Source organism: Lactuca serriola, chromosome 7, assembly GCF_051521515.1.
Source record: "Lactuca serriola cultivar US96UC23 chromosome 7, Lser_US96UC23_V15, whole genome shotgun sequence".
NCBI classification, from domain to species: domain Eukaryota; kingdom Viridiplantae; phylum Streptophyta; class Magnoliopsida; order Asterales; family Asteraceae; genus Lactuca; species Lactuca serriola.
Genome location: NC_136414.1, coordinates 136122417 through 136141441, shown reverse-complemented (window position 1 = coordinate 136141441; position 19025 = coordinate 136122417). Strand labels below are relative to the sequence as shown.

Here is a 19025-nt window from a genome sequence, read left to right as displayed (position 1 = left end):
GGGGGTTCCCGAGGCAATTGGATATAAGACTATGTGGGGGTTTCCATGGCTTTCCAGGCTAAGACCATATGGTGGTTTCTATGGCAGTGGGCTAAGACCACATGGGGGTTCCAGTGGCACCCGGTGTAAGACCTTGGAGGGTTTCCAGGGCATCCTCATATGTTTGCATGTTTAGTTCATATGTTTGTATGTATCGTTTGTATGGTAGTTAGTGAAGACCATGTGGACGTTCCCATGGCAGTGGGCTAAGACCATGAGGGGGTTCCTATGGCACCCAAAGTAAGATCTTGAAGGGTTTCCATGACATCCTTATATTGTTTATGTGATTGATATGGTTTATGTAGTTGTTATAGCTGATATGGATTATGTGGTTATGTGCATTGTGTGGGGTATGCTCTGGGGAACTCACTAAGCTTCATGCTTACAATTTTGTTATGGTTTCAGGTATCATTGTTTTGGAAAGGTAGGGCTCAGCTTGATCGCAGCACACACACCCATGTTTTTTGCATTATGTGATTTTGGGATGAACTATGATAAATGTTTTTAATTAGCAATGTTTACGGAATACTTGGATTAAAAGATATTTGTGTTTTGACTGTAACAAAAATGAAATTTTTACCCTTGATTTTTGGTTCGTTACATTTATAAGCTAGGTTTTTGGACCTTTTGTTAGTCCCTATGGGTAAAGATGGAAACTTTACCCCTATAAGTCTCATTTTGATCTAGATTTGAGCTTTGGAGCTATAGGAATCAGAGATAGTAGCTTAATGTATTAAGATGTGGAAACTCGGGCAAACACGACGTGTTTACAAGCCAACACGACATGTTGGCTAGGGTTTTCCCGATTATCTGGATGATGGAAGAATACGACGTGTTTGCAAGTCAACAAGACGTGTTTGGCTAACATGGACTATTGACTTTGACTTTGACCATATGTTTGAACAGGGTTAACCGTGAGATATTTTGGGCATTGGGTGTTTATTTGGAATTGGGCTTTTGGATTATTGTATGGGCCTTGGTTTTGGGCCAGGTTATAAAAAGGGTAAAAATGTCTTTTACCCTAGTTTGGACACTTAGTGTTGGTCGGATCTGATTATTGATGGGTGTTTAACTTGTGATTGATAGCATGGGGATCTGTCAAGCCAGCAACTAGGAATTATCTGAACAATTTGGCACTGCGAGTGAGTTTTCCTCACTATGTTTAGAGGATCAAAGGCACCAATGTCGGCCCATGTTTTGCTATGTAGAGTGCTAGATGTATGTGTCACTCTTGCATGTGTATGTGTTTGTATGCTTACTGGGCGGGGCCCAATGGTGATAAGTCATGTATGGTATGTGGTATCTTGGGGAACTCACTAAGCTTTGTGCTTACGGTTTTCAGTTTATGTTTCAGGTACTTAGGTTTTCAAATGGAAGAGATCGGATGGTTGCAGGGCACACACCACATGTTTTTTCCATTCTGTGATTTACTCTGATTTTATAATGTTTTGTTAAATCTTAATTACCATGGTTTTATGGAAATCATATATAGTAACGATATATTTATTTGATAAACGAAAATTTTATGTTATTATTTTTGGGATGTTTCACAAAATCACCATTTCCAAACACGAATCCTTCTTTTTCTCTTCTCAGAAAAAGGGGGAGGGAGGGGGGAGGTAGAATAGTAGGGAAAGAAAGCAGAACTACCCACCATCAGTAACAGTGTAAAAGATGGGCATCTACCCCCCAACACCTCCAAGAGGGGCTCATCCCAACACCGGTAAGCATAACCTCTAAATACTCCTCAGACACAACTTGAATGGTGTTTAGAAGATCAATAATAGCCTGGTTGTGAGGGTATAGCTTAGGAGTAACATCGACAAATTTGTTCGCCCAGTATCGCCTACGGCCGACGCGATCTTGGTTGACCCACAACCATTTATCTTGCCAGTTCTTCGGGGTCTTTCAATCATGAACCAAGGTGCACCCTCCTTGTCGAACATAGAACATATATTTGTCACCTATAGCGCATAATCTAAAGAAGAACTTAAAGACAAAGCAGTCGGGGAGCACCCCATTAACCCGATAAATCATCTCAAACGCCACCACTTTGTTAACAACATTTGGAGTGAGCATTTGGATACTACAACCATTCTTTTACAAAAGCTCCACATGAAAATCAGTACAGGGAAGACGCATACCAACATCGAGGGTTTTCAGATAAACACCCACCTTGCCTGGGGGAGGATATAAGATCATCGAATCAGGCAACGGGAACTCTACTCCGTAGCCAGTGAAAGGCCATAAGCATCGATAAGGAGCTTGAACTCAACTTCAGATGTAATGGTACCGGATTAAGTAGCCATGGAACCAAGAAGAAAGCCCTAGTTGAAGTAGATGAAGAAATAGGAGGAAAAAGTGGTGTGAATAAAGAGTGCCCTTGACCTTATAAAGAATAAGGAAATGCGGGATATTCAAAATCCCTGATGTGATGATGTAACCAATTGTCATAATGGGCAGTCACGTTGCCGTAAAAACCGAACAGACGACCGAATCAGAGCTCGACGCATGTACCGAGCAATTAAGCCCAAAACATCATAGCTGGTCTAGCAACGCTATGACTACTGGACTAGGGAACCTGATGACGTTCCCTGGTACAAACAAATAATTCGTGCGTAGACGCGCCAGAGAATGCCCCAAGGCATGTCATGCCTAGCGGACCAGGCCCAACGGAGTCTAGCGCCCGTCAGCACCTCTCAGAGTAGGGAGCTCGTGGAGAATGCCCGGTCCTGTCAGGGACGCCTTCTACTCCGAGACAAATATAACGACCTCAGGCGACAAGGAAGATGCTTAGAGCATTACCGCCTAAACCAATTGTTGGCTCTGACAGATTAACGAGCATGATTATCCAATCAGCATTGTGACATCCCCATTTTCACAGCCAGAAAAGACCGGTTTGTTTATGCTTTGTTTAATAAAATCAGAGTAATCTTTTAAAGAAAACAGTTGCGGAATTTGTTCCCAAAACAAATTATGATAAAAATTATCAAAGCATTTCCTTAAAGAAATGTATTTTCATTATATAACAAAATCTCGGGATGTCATGTTCAATACAGACCAAAAGCATAAACAGAACAAAATAGACCTTACAACAGTTATTCATAACTACTGGCCTATAATCCAAAATCTCTCGTCAAGTCCACCAACTTATACTTTTGTGCCATTACCTGTAATGCAAAGAAAACTGAGTGGGTCAGGCTTGGGAGCCTGGTGAGCATATAGGGTTTTCAACCCACAATAATATAATTATTATATTCAACCATCAAACAATCAACTCAATTACTCATCCCTATTATCTTTCTTAGGATTTTACCCTAGGAATTCAACTACTCGTCATTCATTCATTCCTAAGGATTGACCTAAGGAATTAGCACAAACTTCCATTGCTACATAAGGCGCATCTGCCAACATTATCCTTTAAGCACCTCTGCCAGGATTACGTCATACACTATGAGGCGCGACTGCCAGGTTTATGACATTCTCTTTTAGGCGCATCTGCCGACATTATCTTATAAGCGCATCTGCCAAGATTATCCTATAAGCGCATCTGCCAAGATTATCCTATAAGCGCATCTGCTATTGTTATGACAATCTCTATTTGGCGCATCTGCCAAGATCACGACATTCACTACTTGGTGCATCTACCGATATTATTCTCAAGCGCATCTGTTAGTTTTATGACATTCTTTAATTGGTGCATCGACCAATATCATTCTTAATCATCTTTCATACCTCATCATTTTATCACATACCAACTATCTCATCTACCCATGTTCTACCCAACATATTTGTAGATATAGAATACATATACAGTTTAACTCATTTAAAAACTATATAAAACATTCATTCCATACTCATCTCAATTAAACAACAATATATAAACACATAGCACGTATTTTATAACAAATACTTCATATTTATGTGTTAGAAGAAAGTAACCACACAATCTCCCAAACATATACTTAATACATTCAAACAATACTTGTATTATACCCATGTTTATGAAAGGGACTATACACCCACACATATAAACAACTTTATATCATACACATAGCACGTATTTTATAGAAAATACTTAATACTTATGTGTTAGAAGAAAATAACCACACACTCACTTGATCAGAAGATAATCGGGCAGCACTACGGTTTGTAGAAGTAGTATTCTTCGGTAGATTTGGAAGATCTTCACAAAAAAAAACCGGCTCCTCGCGGGCAGCGCTTCGGCTCGGGAATAACGCTCTTCGGGATGCTCGGGGCTTCGGATCTTGCTTCGATGCTCGGAAATATTACCGGGGCTTCGGGGTATAAACGGCATGCAAAACGAGGCAAAAACTAGAGAGAAGAAGGAAGAAATTGTAAAAGAAAAGAGCTACCTTCGGATCCTATTTATAGAGGCTGGACCTCAGGGTTACGCGGGGCGTACGCCTCGGATCGTCATGGCTTACGTATCGGAAGTACTTGATGCGAATGTCATCATGCCTCAGTGTATACGGGGCGTACACTAGTACGCGGGGCGTACTTCGGATGAGTTCGATGACTCGTCTTCGGATAATGCCGGGATTTAATAATTAAATTTAATTATTAATTCTTTAATAAACTTCGAAAATTCATATCTCCTACATACGAACCTCGTTTTTGACGTTCTTTATATCCACGCGTAGATGAGACTACGCTCTACAACTTTCGTTTAGACTTCGTCGGCTAATTTTGACTTTATTTTTATTATTTATTTTTAGTAGGCCCGGACAGGAAAACTTCGTTATAAATTCATAACTTCTTCGTTTGACGTCCGTTATCGCCTAACTTTTCATCACTTCGATACCAACAACGAGATCTTCGATTCTCATTTAGATTGTTTCGGTTAAAAACTGCTCAATCTCAAATTGAGTATTTCAGGCTGCATACCGCTAAGTCGAAACTTCAAAAAATCATAACTTCCTCATACGAAGTCAGATTTTGGCGTTCTATATATGTACGGAATCCTTGTAACATATACTACAACTTAGTTAAGATTATTCATTCTAAATAATCTCTCATCAAAAATTCATTTTTTGACGCCTATCGTCTCTAAATTGACTAGCCCTGATCTACGGGCGTTACAAGCGTCCTCGATCCTGTCGGGTCTAACGCCCTTGTCCAGTCGTTGGAACTTGAAAGTGAACCTCTAGCAATCCTAAGTACATATTCCGAAGGTTGCTGATTCCGAAGATGGATATGATCCAGAAGCTGTCCGGAGCTGGTTAAAGGGAGTGAAGAAATTCAAGAGCTCATTCCGAAACTGATCCTTTCGTCCGGAATAGTCATCGATCCGAAACAAAGCTTCATCTCCCGAACATCACTAGTATGGAATGAAGTCATTTTGTGTGTTATGTATTTATTAATCTTGTCTTGTTGTTTGATGTGATGTTTCATAGGACTTAGTCTAAAGTTGTTTAGGATAATCAGAATGTCAAGCTTATGTCTTTTGTCCGGTCTTATGTAAACATCAAGGTTAATTCGCTGTAACTTAGTCTCCTATAAACAAGAGCTTTCAATACAAGTCAACTACGGATCTTTCACTCTTACTTTGGCATTTTATTCCTTATCATATGTATAACATTCTTCTTGTTCCTCATTTATTAACTTTACTTTGATCACTATTTAATTGTTCTCATTTAATGTCTTGATCATTTGTTGAATTGATTATCTAAGACTTGACTGGTCTTTCCAGTCTTGACTTGAACATCCATTATTAAGCAGACATTGATCTCAAGCATTCACTCAAGGTTTGAGTTTTCAAACCTTGTCCCTACGCAAAGATCTTGATCTAACAATTGGTATCAGAGCTCAAGTGGTTGTCCTTTGAATCCATAAGATCAGATTATCGTTGGTTTGAATCTTCCTTGGAAATTCAACCATTTTTGTGTTAAGGATAAAAGTTCTTCTATATACCACTAAAGCTCTAAGATATCTTGACTTCAATGGCTGCTTCAAATCCTCAATAAATGATTTCAATGCAAATCGCAAATAGCATTGGTGGCCCTACACATGCCCCATTGCTAGTCGTGGAAGAATATGATCACTGGAAAGTTAGAATGGAAAGATTTTTACTAGCCAAAGAGAAAGGTGAACAAATCTGGAGATCCGTCACACATGGTCCTCATGTTCCTATAAGAATAGTTGTAAGAGATGCAGCTACTCAACTCATGAGAGAAGATGAAGTTCGGCCAGCTCCTCTAACTGCAGATGATATTGAGAAACTGCATGCTGATCAAATCGCCTTCTCTAAAATGGTGTTTGGTGTTCCTCCATCACTCTTTGAGCACATTAAGTTATGCAGATCGGCCAAAGAAAGTTGGGACACTCTACAAGATCTGATTGAAGGTTCAGAAAACATGAAGGATAAGCGTCTCACCTCAGTTGTTAATGACTTTGACACCTTCACTACCACTCCAGGTGAATCTGTAGCATCAGCCTCCAACCGATACCGAATCGTTGTTAACAACATGACAGCTCACGGGATTGTTCGAACTCCTCTCGAGTATAATCTCAAGTTCATTAACAGTCTTGGTAAGGGATGGGGAAATGTTAAGTCCTGCCTTCAAAGCAATGGTTCCTTAAAAAAATTGAAACTCTATCAACTTTTTGATGAGCTTCAAGGACATGAATCAAACGTTGCTCAAACCATTAGAGAACTTTCTGGAGGACCACTTGCTCTAGTCAGCTCTTCTAAATCAATCATTCCGAACACACTTGCTCCGGAGCCTTACAAACCTATGCTTCCACTACCTCAGCAGTCCCCAAATTCACTTCCAACTCACAACTATCCTAATAGTGATTCTGAAACCTTAGATTCTGAACTCCGTTTCCAACAAGAATTTGCCTTACTTTCCATGAAATACAAACGACCTTTCAATTCTTCTTACAAATCTTATCAAAATAGATTCAACACTCCTCATCAAAACCATCCTCAACCATATACTTCGTCGGAACCAAAACAAACATCCGAAAACCCTCAGAAATACGAGCCTAACCTCACTAAACCACATTCGACCCCGAAATCCTCTAAAAATCTCAACTCAGAAAAGCCAAAAATCATGTGTCACAAATGTTGTCATGCAAACCACTTTTCCAAAGATTTTCTTGCTGACGCACCTCAAAAACCAAAAATCAAAGACTCAGCTTACTATGTACGAAAAGCACAAGAATTGGCTGAAAGTGAGAAAGCATTTGTTACTACTGTTTCAAGAGATGTCGAAGGATACTGGTCGTCGAGAGATGATGATGATGTAGTAACTAGAAGAAACATGTGTTTAATGGCCAGAAAAACCGTGGTATGTGATGAAGGTTATTGGTCTTCTGGTTCCGAAAATGAAGAAGATGATGCTGAACCCAACTACTGCTACATGGGTACCAATGACCCACCAGGACGAAGCATTGTTCAACAGGTAAAATCCATGATCTTTGATAATAAATTTGATTTGACTTTATGTGAACCTTACTTGAACCAGATTCAAACAGATATGAATATTATCTATAAAGCCTATGAGTCAGCCATAGAAGCCAGTGAGAAGAAAGATTGTGAATTAAGTCCTCTTAGATTACGTTTTGAGGATAAGAAATTGAAAATCGAGTCTTTAGAGCATGAACTTGTAATGTCAAAAGATGAATGTATCATTTTGTAAGATAAATTTGAAATCACTTATTCTGAATGAAATATTTTGATTTCTGACAACAAACGTCTCAATGCCAAAATTGATGCTTTGCATAACTCTGTTGACATGCTTGAAGCTGACATTCGGATGACTCATAATTTTCGTCATCCATGGTCAAAAGCTCCTGGTCTCGGAAGTGAATTTCCGAAAGTAATTGTTAGTCCCCTAAAGAATTTGCAAAATCTGACATTCATGGGAGAGGTTCCAAACATTCAACATTCGGATACTCCTGTCTCCCCATTATCACCCCTTCCAGAGACTAAAAGATCCTTTGAGTCCCTAATTCTCGAGTTTCAACCCATAGTTGTTAAATGTCCTGATTCCACGCCTCTTCCGCCTCTAATAAACTTGGACCTAAATCGGACCACGGAATATCATCATAGTCTTCAAAACTGTGTAGATCATGTTCCTATAACCAATCACGTCAATAACTATGTGATTGAGGAAATCATTCCGGAAACAACTGAAGTCAATGCCTTAAATTTTGCATGGGCATATGTGGTTGAAAATGTTGAAACTTCAAGCAATCAATCCTCTGATTCATGTGAATCAGACTCTGTAGTCCTTTCTAAATCCAAATTGGTTCCCATTTCTCCAAAGTTTTCAAATCCATCCAAAGGTCAGTCCTCTGGATCCTCTAAGAGAAAACCAATGTTGAATAGAAAAGATATTGTAGATCCCAAGGTAGAAGCTAGGAATGCTTACAAAAAGGAAATTAAGAATGGACAAAATTTTAGGTTCCTTGCCAACTCAAAACCAAACTCATTTCGGAACAACCCAAGGATGGCAACACATCAAAAACATAGTCAAAGATCTTTTGTTCCAACTCGAATTCTGAAAAGACCTTCCAAATCTCCTGATATTTCGGATCCAAAGGAAGTCCTTAGATCCACAACACCTCAAGGTCAAATTAAAATCAAAACCATCCGAAATACTTTGACTACTCCTCAAAGTGTCTCATCTGTCTTTATTGCAAAATCTGATGGCACAATTTTCAAACCAAAAATTTCTAAGAACATTGTGCCCTCAACCAGATCCACCAGCTCAAATCAAACTGTCTCAAAGTCTTCAAACAAAAATCTTGTGTGGAGAATCAAGTCATCGGTTAGCAAATCAACTAACTCGGAGATAGCCAAAAGTGTCACTCCTTCAAATATCTTCTCTTTGAAGAAATCTGCTCCGAACCCTCGTATAGTTGAATATGACTACTGGATAGATGAAAAGACTCTAGCGTTCTGTTTGTTCCCAAAGAAAAGCAATCTCACCAAGAAACAAGTAGTTGTTCCAGTGTCTAAATCAAAGTCTAAAGTCCAAGCCTACGTCCCAAAGCCCAACTCGGAGCCTAAAAGCTCCATTGCTCATTAATTTCTCTTTTGCAGGCACTTTGTGCTTCGGAGCAAGAAACAATATGGTATATTGATAGTGCTTGCTCCATGCACATGACGGGACAGAAGGACTTTCTACGAGATTTAAATCTCTCTCCAAATGTTGGTTACGTAACATATGGAAACAATTCAAATTCTCAAATTTGTGGTTATGGAACTCTCACCAATGGAAACTTCTCTATTTCACATGTTGCTTATGTAGCTGACCTGAAACATAATTTAATAAGTGTTGCTCAGCTTACCGACTCAAACCGACGTGTGGAATTTTGCAAAAAATATAGCTATGTGATGACTGAAAACCAAAAAGAATGTTTGATTAAGTCTCTTCGCAACAAAAACATGTACCCACTCGACATCAACATGATCATTGGCAAACCACAACTCTGTCTTCTTTCGAAAGTTGTTCCCAATGTTAGTTGGCTATGGCACCAAAGGCTCGTACATCTAAACTTTCAGTACATGAATGATCTCGTTTCAGGCGAAATTGTAAGAGGTTTACCTCTTCTCAAATTTGAAAATGATCATTTATGTGCTGCATGTGAGTGTGGTAAGGAATCAAAAAAGGGTCATCCCGTCATCATCGAAAAATCCATTTCGGATCTTTTGGAACTTCTACATATTGATCTTTGTGGACCATCCACTATAGAGAGTCTTCATCATAAGAAATACATTCTTGTGATTGTTGACGACTTTACAAGGTTTACTTGGGTTTTCTTCCTTAGGCTGAAATCCGAAACAACATCAGAGCTCATCAAGTTTATCAAAGAAATTGAAGTTATTATCAAACTTCCTGTAAGAAGAATTTGAAGTGACAACGGGTCGGAATTGTCAATGCCACCATTGAGAAGTTCCTCAGAAAAAGGAATCGATCACAACTTCTCAGCTCCGTACACTCCACAACAAAATGGTGTAGTTGAAAGACGTAATAGAACACTTGTTGAAGCTGCTCGATCCATGCTCAATTACGCAAATCTCCCTCTCTATCTTTGGGTTGAAGCCGTATCCACCGCTTGCTTCACTCAAAACCGAAGCATCATCAATCGACGACTCAATATGACTCCATACGAAGCAATGAATGGTCGAAAGCCATCCATCTCATTCCTTCATATCTTCGGATGCCGATGTTTCATCAAAAACAACCGTGATCAGCTTACAAAGTTTCAACAAAAGCTGATGAAGCAATCTTTTTAGGATACTCTTCTAAATCCAAGGCATACCGAGTTCTCAACCGAAGAACCCGTGTTGTGGATGAAAGCTTCGACATTACCTTTGATGACAACTTTGCTCAGAATTCTGGCCCCACTCACATCACTACTCACATCATGGAGTCCGATGCTCCTCCGCCAGGATGTCCGAACCCTCAAACCATTCTTGAGGTTGACTTTGAAACTCTCTTTGGTCCGTCTGAAACAACTCTTGATTCCGAATCACGATTTCGTCCATCCCTCATTCCAATTCCTTCTTCGGAAGCCTAAACCTCTCAAAACCTCTCTGATCCTCCTCCTAACCTATCTCCATTTGAGTCTGAACCTTTTCAACCTTCACAGGTTGAGGGGGAGAATAATGCAAATCCCTCTCTTGAATCAAATATGGATGGCTTCCAAGATGCAGCAGCTGACTTCGATGACCCAAATCCTCCCAACATTGACGAAAATGGAAATTTCTTTGAATTTCCCTCCGATGATGATGTAAATCTCTCTGGTTCTAGTTTAGAAGTGCAGGGGGAGCATCATTCCAATACCCAAATCATTCAGGGGGAGCAAATCACTTCTACTGTTGATATAGGATCCTCTGCTGCACAAGAACTCCCTCGATTGCATGTTTGGACGAAAGATCATCCTCCAAACCAGGTAATTGGCAATCCCAATGTTGGTGTTCAAACTCGCTCAGCTACCAACATCCAAAACTAATGCCACTTCTCAGCTTTCATCTCCATGGTTGAACCAAAATCTATCAAGGAAGCATTAGAGCATGTTGATTGGATTACAGCCATGCAAGATGAACTGGCAGAATCCGCACGCAATGAAGTGTGGACTCTTGTACCTCCTCCTCAACATCACCCTATTATAGGGACAAGATGGGTATTTCGCAACAAACTAGACGATGCAGGTATTATCATTCGAAATAAAGCGACATTGGTAGCAAAAGGATTCACTCAAATTGAAGGTTTTGATTACGACGAGACATTTGCTCCTGTTGCACGACTTGAAGCTATCAGATTCTTTCTTGCTTACGCAGCTCACAATGGTTTCAAAGTTTTTCAAATGGATGTTAAGAGTGCTTTTGTAAATGGTGAACTTGACACCGAAGTTTACCTCCAACAGCCCCCTGGTTTTATCAATCTCTCTTTTCCAAACCATTGCTACAAACTTCGGAAGGCTGTCTACGGACTCAAGAAAGCTCCTCGAGCTTGGTACGATACTCTCACAGATTTTCTCAAGCGCTCAGGTTTTCAAAGGGGTATTCTCGATCCCACGTTATTTCGAAGATCAAATGGAAAACACCTCATGTTGGCACAAATTTATGTGGACGACATCATTTTTGGATCTACTGATTCATCTATGGTTGCTGACTTTGCCAAACTTATGGTCAGTCGTTTTCAAATGAGCATGAATAGAGAGTTAAGCTTCTTTCTTGGCCTTCAAGTTAAACAGACTAACAAAGGCATTTTTATTCATCAAGAGAAGTACATTTCTAAGCTCCTTAAGAAATACTCTATGGATACAAGTGCCTCTACCAAGGTTCCCATGGGATTCGGTCACAAAATATTTGCCGACCCTTCGGGTGTTTCCGTAGATGAAAAAATACCGAGGAATGATTGGATCCTTACTCTATCTCACCGCAGTCGTCCTGACATAATGTTCTCAACATGCTTATGTGCCAGATTTCAAGTCAATCCGAAGATGTCTCATCTTTTGGCTGTGAAACAAGTTTTCTGGTACCTCAAAGGCACAAAGAATCTCAGAATCTGGTATCCAGTAAACGAAAGTTTCCTTCTGCAAGCTTACTCGAATTCCAACTATGGTGGTCTTCAACTCGATAGGAAAAGTACATCCGAAGGATGTCAATTCCTAGGTGGTCGCTTAGTCGGCTGGTCATCCAAGAAACAGAACTACATTGCTCTCTCAACAGCCGAAGCTGAATACATTGCTGCTGCTAATTGTACCTCTCAAGTTCTATGGATAAAATCTCAACTCTTGGATTATGGTTACCGTTTTCAACGCATTCCTATCTACTGTGATTCTCAAAGTGCCATTGCCATTTCGCACAATCCAATTCAACACTCCATGACAAAGCACATTGACATTCGGTACCATTTCATTAAAGATCATGTTCTAAATGGTAACATCGAACTTATTTTTGTTCCATCCGATGATGAAATTGCTGATGTCTTTACTAAGACATTAGACGAAACTAAATTTTTTGGATTTCTGAACAAAATGGGTATGATGATGCCTGATCCTCATTTCTTTCAGGAGACATGTTCTCTCTGATCGAAGTAATTCAGCAGAAAAATATGCTCCGAACTCATTTATTTTATTTTGGAACTATTTTTTCCTCTGAATTTATAGGATCCATTATTTTTTTTGTACTGATTATTCCTTGAGTTTCTACAGCTGTCCAGGTTAATTTCAAAATTTGCTCCGGAATTTCAAAAATTGCTCCGGATTTTCAAAATGCTCCGGAACCTCAAAAATTGCTCCAGATTTTCAAAATGCTCCGGAACTTCAAAATTTGCTCAGGATTTTAAAAAATTGCTCCGGATTTTCAAAATGCTCCGGAACTTCAAAATTTGCTCCGGAATCTCAAAAATTGCTCCGGATTTTCAAAATGCTCCGGAACTTCAAAATTTGCTCCGGGTTTTCAAAATGTTCTGAAACTCTTCAAAACTGCTTTGGAACATCCTTTCTTCCGTATCATTCCCTGTCCAGAACAACTCATTTGGAATTCCAAAAGGTAATAAGGTGAAACGTTTTCTTAACGGTTACTTTTCAAGAAGATCCTTATCTAATCTTCCTCGTTTTGTGTGATACGATTGCACGCCCTCTTAATTGGAAAAACGAATTGACGGTTGCATAACCCCTTTTGGACGAATTACCTTGCCCTATCATGTCAAATGTCACTTCTCCTCACCCCAACATTAATAGCAACCCGACAAATCTTGGATCATCATCATCACTTATCCAACCCGACCTGGATTTCTTTACCTATAAAAACCTTTTCGCATCTTACCTTTACCACTTTACAATCTCGTGATTCCCAAACCTCTCTAAAACCCTTAACAGTCTTCGTGTTCTTCAAAGCATTTATCATCTTCAACAATGGAACCATCAAAGCTCCAAAATCCAGCTGCTCAAATCCCAAAGAAGTGGATTTCCAGAAAGAAATCATCTAGAGGATCAAAAGGGTCATCGTCTTCAACTGATCAAGAACCGTTTCTTCGAGATACCACCCAACTATTTTCCCTCAACCTGCTAGATTACGATGACTCCATTAGGATCATGATTGAGTTTCTTGCCCATCATCCTCTCTCCATTCCACTTACAAAAATTCCAGATCCTCCCCTTCCTCTTTCTCATCTTCATCATGCCTTCATAAGCATCAAGCCTGAAGACGATGTATTAATGGCTTCCATCATCGACGATCGACGTATTCCCATCTACAAAGCTACCTTTCTCAAAGTCATTGGAGTATCCCCTAACCCTGCTGGTTTTACCGTTGTAGAACCATCCGCTGAAGAGTTTCAGACATTTCTCACGTTCATCGGGTACAATCAAGACTATCGAGCCAAAGATTTCAAAAAGACTGCTGTTTCCGGGCTCTAGACTATTCTTATGCACTTCATAATCGGTGGTCTCTCTGGCAAGCATGGTGGCACTGATACGCTTAGCAAAGATTGGCTGAATGTGGTATTCAACATTTACTCCGGACGAAACAGCGTCGTTGATCTTCTAGAAGTTCTATGGCAAGATTTCTGTAAATTTGCCATCAAAAGAAAACCAAACGACATCTCAAGCCCTAGGTTTTGGGCACTGACTATTGAGCAGATCTTCAAGGAACTACACATTCCCATTCCGGTGAGCACAATTCCTTCGGAGGTATGTGTTTCTTTCAAACTCGTTAAGTCTTATAGAATTCCAGACCAATCCTCCTTTGGTCCAGTCAGAAAGCTTCCGGACAACATGTTGGCTCTTATCCCTTCCGGATCCCCTTTTCTGAAACATCATATAGAGACTTCGGTTATGTTCAACCCAACACAACCTGCCCCAGTCTCTGTTGAGCCTATTCTGAAAGAGGCCACTCAGTCCGAATCAAGAGTTAAGAAACCGGCCAAACGCAACGCCTCTCCTTCCAAACCTAAGGCCATAAAGAAACCCAAAGTCAGTTCCCCCTCTCAAAAGGAGGTTATCCATGACATTCCGACTGATTCTGGCCGTCCGAACACCCCTCCCGTCCACTCATCTGAGGTACCCCTCAATGTTTCAACTTCACAAGCACACACTCACGGGGAGTCTGCACATGATCCACCCTCACCCTCCCAAAAGGGTGTTGTTGGTGTTGAACAAAGTTCCTTGCCCCCCTGGAACACACTCACGTGTCATTTTCGCTAATCCTCTTGTTTCTTCAACACACACACACTCTGGAACCATTGTTCCGGAACCTAAGCATCCGGAAGAAGGAGAAGTCCCTTCGTCTTTCAATGCAACAACTGGTCTAATACCCGAAAGGCGTACAGGACGACCAGGTGTTAATGACCCCTTGTGGGAAGATTATGTTGACAGGGATACATCCAGGCGTCCGGATTTGACTCGAGCTCAAGTTGAATAAACTCTTATTCCCATGAGGAACCGAGCCATTCAAAGCAACACTCCCTATGTTCCTCCCTCAGATGATGACGCAATCAACGAACTTGCTTCAGAACTTCCTCAAACTGTCATACCGAAAAGCCCTTTTCATGTTGATCCGGAAGATGAGATTTTCGAAGAAGTAATGTTGGAGGACAACGCAACAGCAATTCCGGATGCTCATCTCACTACATCAGTCCATTTTCAATCTAGAGCCTTCGGATCTAAGTCTGCTTTTGACTTCAGAACTTCTTCCTCCTCCACTCCGGTTGAAGATCCAAATTCTCCAGTTCAAAAATACGATGATGCAACTAAATCGGGTCCTTCCTCTAATCCTGACACTCACCAGCCCCCTCCACAACATTCAGACTCCGATTCTGAATCCTCTGTTGGTGATTATGTTGATCCATTTGCCATGATGGAGATCCGAACCAACGTCTCTGACACTATGGCTAAAGTGTCCTCTGTAGAGACTTCCGTTGCTGAGCTGAATTCCAAATTGGATCAAAAAGTCTCCGGACTTGATTCAAAACTTGACGCCATCCTTCAGTCTCTCTCTCAATCATCCGGACCATCTACAGCCGAGAGAGAAGCCCAGCTTGATTAACTGATTTCCATTCGGTTGAAACATACCGTTGAGCAAATCGATACAAAATACGATGCTCTGGTCGACAAATACCTCAACACCATCTCCTCCATGCTCAAGGTACATGACGACCTTGTGTCTGCTACCAACAATCTCATCAAGCAGACTCATGTTCGTCATGAGAAACAAATTCAACGTTTGGAGAAGGAAATCCGAAAGAAGGATGAAATGAACCTGATCATCCAGCAAGTCCTCATCAAACTCCTGCGCTCAACTTGGAACATTGTTGATGTTCCGAACAGGAAGTTTGATGAAATGATTGAAATCCTCAGCAATACCTTCCAACATCTCTCAACTCAAGCTCCCACCTCCGAAGCATATGACACCATGACTCTTCAACTCTCGACCGGTCTTCATAAGGTATTCTCCAAGCTTGATGAACTTAAGCATGATTTGTCCCTTGCACCGGTTTCCAGGGTCACCGATGCAAGAAGGGGAGAAGGCCCCAGCCGAAAATGGAAGCCAGCTTCGGAATACTCTCTCCGGGACGAAGACTTTGATTCCGAAGAAGATGTACAAGTTCTCTCCGAAATCTTGGGCATCACTGAAGGAACCAAAGAAGATGAAGACTTTGATGCCTACATTCTGAATGAAGCTCCCAAGGCGATTCTTGCTCTTCAATCCCCCAAGCTAACAGAGCCAAAAGCTCTTACTGGAGAACAGAAGAGGATTTGGTCCGCTGCTTCTTGGCCATCATCTCTTTCAGATGCCTTTAAAATGACAGTAAAAATGGCCAAGGCTAAATCCTTCCTCACTGCTTAAGCCTTCCGAGCCACTCCATCCTCCACCACTTCTGCATCAATTCCGGAACCAACTTTTGCCCCCATTGATCAAGGTTCGCCTCTTCGCACTCCAGATGACATTCCAGAAGAACCACTTTCAACTCCTCCTTCGGAATTTTTTATTAATGAAAATATGAAGATGGCCATTGAAGCTCTTCAGAAGAATAAAGGGAAGAAACCAATGACTTCGGAACAAAAAAAAGGTATCACTCCGGTCCTTCCCCTAAACAAAAGGCGCTGGAAGATAGCATCACAATTCAAGCCTTAAAGGATCATCCTGATCCAATGCGTGGTATCTCTCCTCTCTGTCATGAAGGAATTCTTCATGCCAAGGATATCATTCCTACTCTTTCTTATGACATTCCCTCCCAAGATGTTGACCAGCTGGATCTCCCTCTCTCTCTCTCTCCCTTCAGCAAGTTCTATACTAAGTTTGCTCCTTTCCATCCAAACGACAATCCGGAAATGATCATCCGGACTGAACGTGAAAGGCTTAAAATCTTTTACGTCAAGAATGCTCAACCCTTCAAGGAAGTATGGACAAGTAAGAGGATCACTAAATTTCATGGCTTTGGAAAAAAATTCTTGTTAAATTCGAACTGAACTGTCCTCTGTTCCGATTTCACATTCTCCGGAACAAACCATCTTAGAAGACTGTTACGGATGCGGATTTCCCTTCCATGAATCTGAACGACATCCTCATTCTTGCTGCGTACTTCAAAGAAAATCAATTGGATGACATCATTATGGGTGCCTATCATTCTTCTCTCAACTTTCTTAAAGACTATGTTGTTGAGTTTTGCAGATGTGATTATGAACTTGCTCATCTCTACGGAACCGAACAATTTGTGGGAAAAATTGACTTTGTTCTTCCAGAAGCTGAACTTCTTGCAGATGGTCCAATAGAAGAACCAGTTCTAGGGTTTGTCTACACCACCAAAAGAACAAACAAAAAGGACTTCTTCCGAGTCCTTGACAAACACCTGGTTCCTACCAAAGCTCTGCAAAAGTTTATTTCTCGTGCATCCAAGTCTGAAGCTCCAGAACAGGTTAAAGCAAAGTTTGTAAGTCAACTGACTTGGTACATCGCAGTACGAGAATGGTTATTCCGAACCTTCACCTTCATCAAGGAAGAAATGAACTAAGCTTGATGGATTGCTAAGTTCACTTAGGGGGAGATTTTTTGAACCTGAAAGTGAACCTCTAGCAATCCTAAGTACATATTCCGAAGGTTGCTGATTCCGAAGATGGATATGATCTGAAGCTGTCCACAGCTGGTTAAAGGGAGTGAAGAAATTCAAGAGCTCATTCCGGAATTGATCCTTTCGTCCGGAATAGTCATCGATCCGAAACAAAGCTTCATCTCCGAAACATCACTAGTCCGGAATGAAGTCATTTTGTGTGTTATGTATTTATTAATCTTGTCTTGTATTTTGATGTGATGTTTCATAGGACTTAGTCTAAAGTTGTTTAGGACAATCAGAATGTCAGGCTTATGTCTTTTGTCCGGTCTTATGTAAACATCAAGGTTAATTCGTTGTAACTTAGTCTCCTATAAATAGGAGCTTTCAATACAAGTCAACTACGGATCTTTCACTCTTACTTTGGCATTTTATTCCTTATCATATTTATAACATTCTTCTTGTTCCTCATTTATTAACTTTACTTTGATCACCATTTAACTGTTCTCATTTAATGTCTTGATCATTTGTTGAATTGATTATCTAAGACTTGACTGGTCTTTCCAATCTTGACTTGAACATCCATTATTAAGCAGACATTGATCTCAAGCATTCACTCAAGTTTTGAGTTTTCAAACCTTGTCCCTGCACAAAGATCTTGATCTAACACCTGTACAAACTAACAAAGGGACTCAGTATACCCTAGGTGCCTTGTAAAGTAAGTCGTTCTCTCCCAGTTTACACACAATAAAATACCAAGTCTATCCACTGACTTGACCGTCGGAGCGTTTTTTCGGGAGTTTCCTCTCATAGAACGACTAACGATCATTCCTTGTTGTGACCTTGCAGGTTCATCGGAATCATCAGAGACGTACGACACTACCATCCGGGGACCAAGTCGCATGAAACTCATAATGTTAATTTATACAATATTTAACTCTGCGGAAGTAACTTGGCAGTCCGCATAACTGACTTGTCAGTCCACATAACTAACTTGGCAGTCCACTGGCAGTCTGTGTAACTAACTTGTCAATCTGCATAACTGACTTGGCAGTCCATGGAAGTAACTTGGCAGTCCACTAGCAGTCTGCATAACTGACTTGTCAGTCCGCAGAAGTAGCTTTTCAGTCCGTTGGCAGTCCGCGTAACTGACTTGTCAGTCCGCATAACTGACTTGGTAGCCCACAGAAGTAACTCGACAGTCTGCATAACCTATATTTTTTATATAATAAAGCTTGTATCTATAAGAAACTCACATCTTTTATTCACAAAAAGGATGATTTCACAAAATGGCATCCAATGTACCAACTTTTTCGAATGCAACAAACCAGTCAAATGCAGTAGCTTTGTCAAATGGTACATGTCCATGGACGACAATAGAGGCATTTTGTAACGTCCCAAATATAATTAAGGTAAAAATTCATTCTTAAGTTAATAAATCGTTAATAC

At 40.5% G+C, this 19025-nt stretch overlaps 1 protein-coding gene across 1 annotated transcript; it reads left to right on the top strand.

The window, feature by feature from the left end:
• The first annotated feature begins 9175 nt into the window (after nucleotides 1–9175).
• Nucleotides 9176–13947, top strand: LOC145064380 (uncharacterized). Its single transcript, XM_079011844.1, has 4 exons — nucleotides 9176–9913; nucleotides 10669–10971; nucleotides 11080–11709; nucleotides 13408–13947. Exons 1-4 carry the CDS (start codon nucleotides 9176–9178, stop codon nucleotides 13945–13947), a joined length of 2211 nt encoding a protein of 736 aa, XP_078867970.1.
• Nucleotides 13948–19025: the final 5078 nt, after the last annotated feature.

Bases quoted from the DNA above. Each gene is read 5' to 3' on its own strand.
- LOC145064380 (XM_079011844.1), top strand. From the start codon at position 9,176: ATGACGGGACAGAAGGACTTTCTACGAGATTTAAATCTCTCTCCAAAT. The intron at 10,972-11,079 runs GTAATTGGCAAT...AAATCTATCAAG, and splicing joins AAGATCATCCTCCAAACCAG to GAAGCATTAGAGCATGTTGA. The intron at 11,710-13,407 runs GTCAGTCGTTTT...AACCCTTAACAG, and splicing joins CTGACTTTGCCAAACTTATG to TCTTCGTGTTCTTCAAAGCA.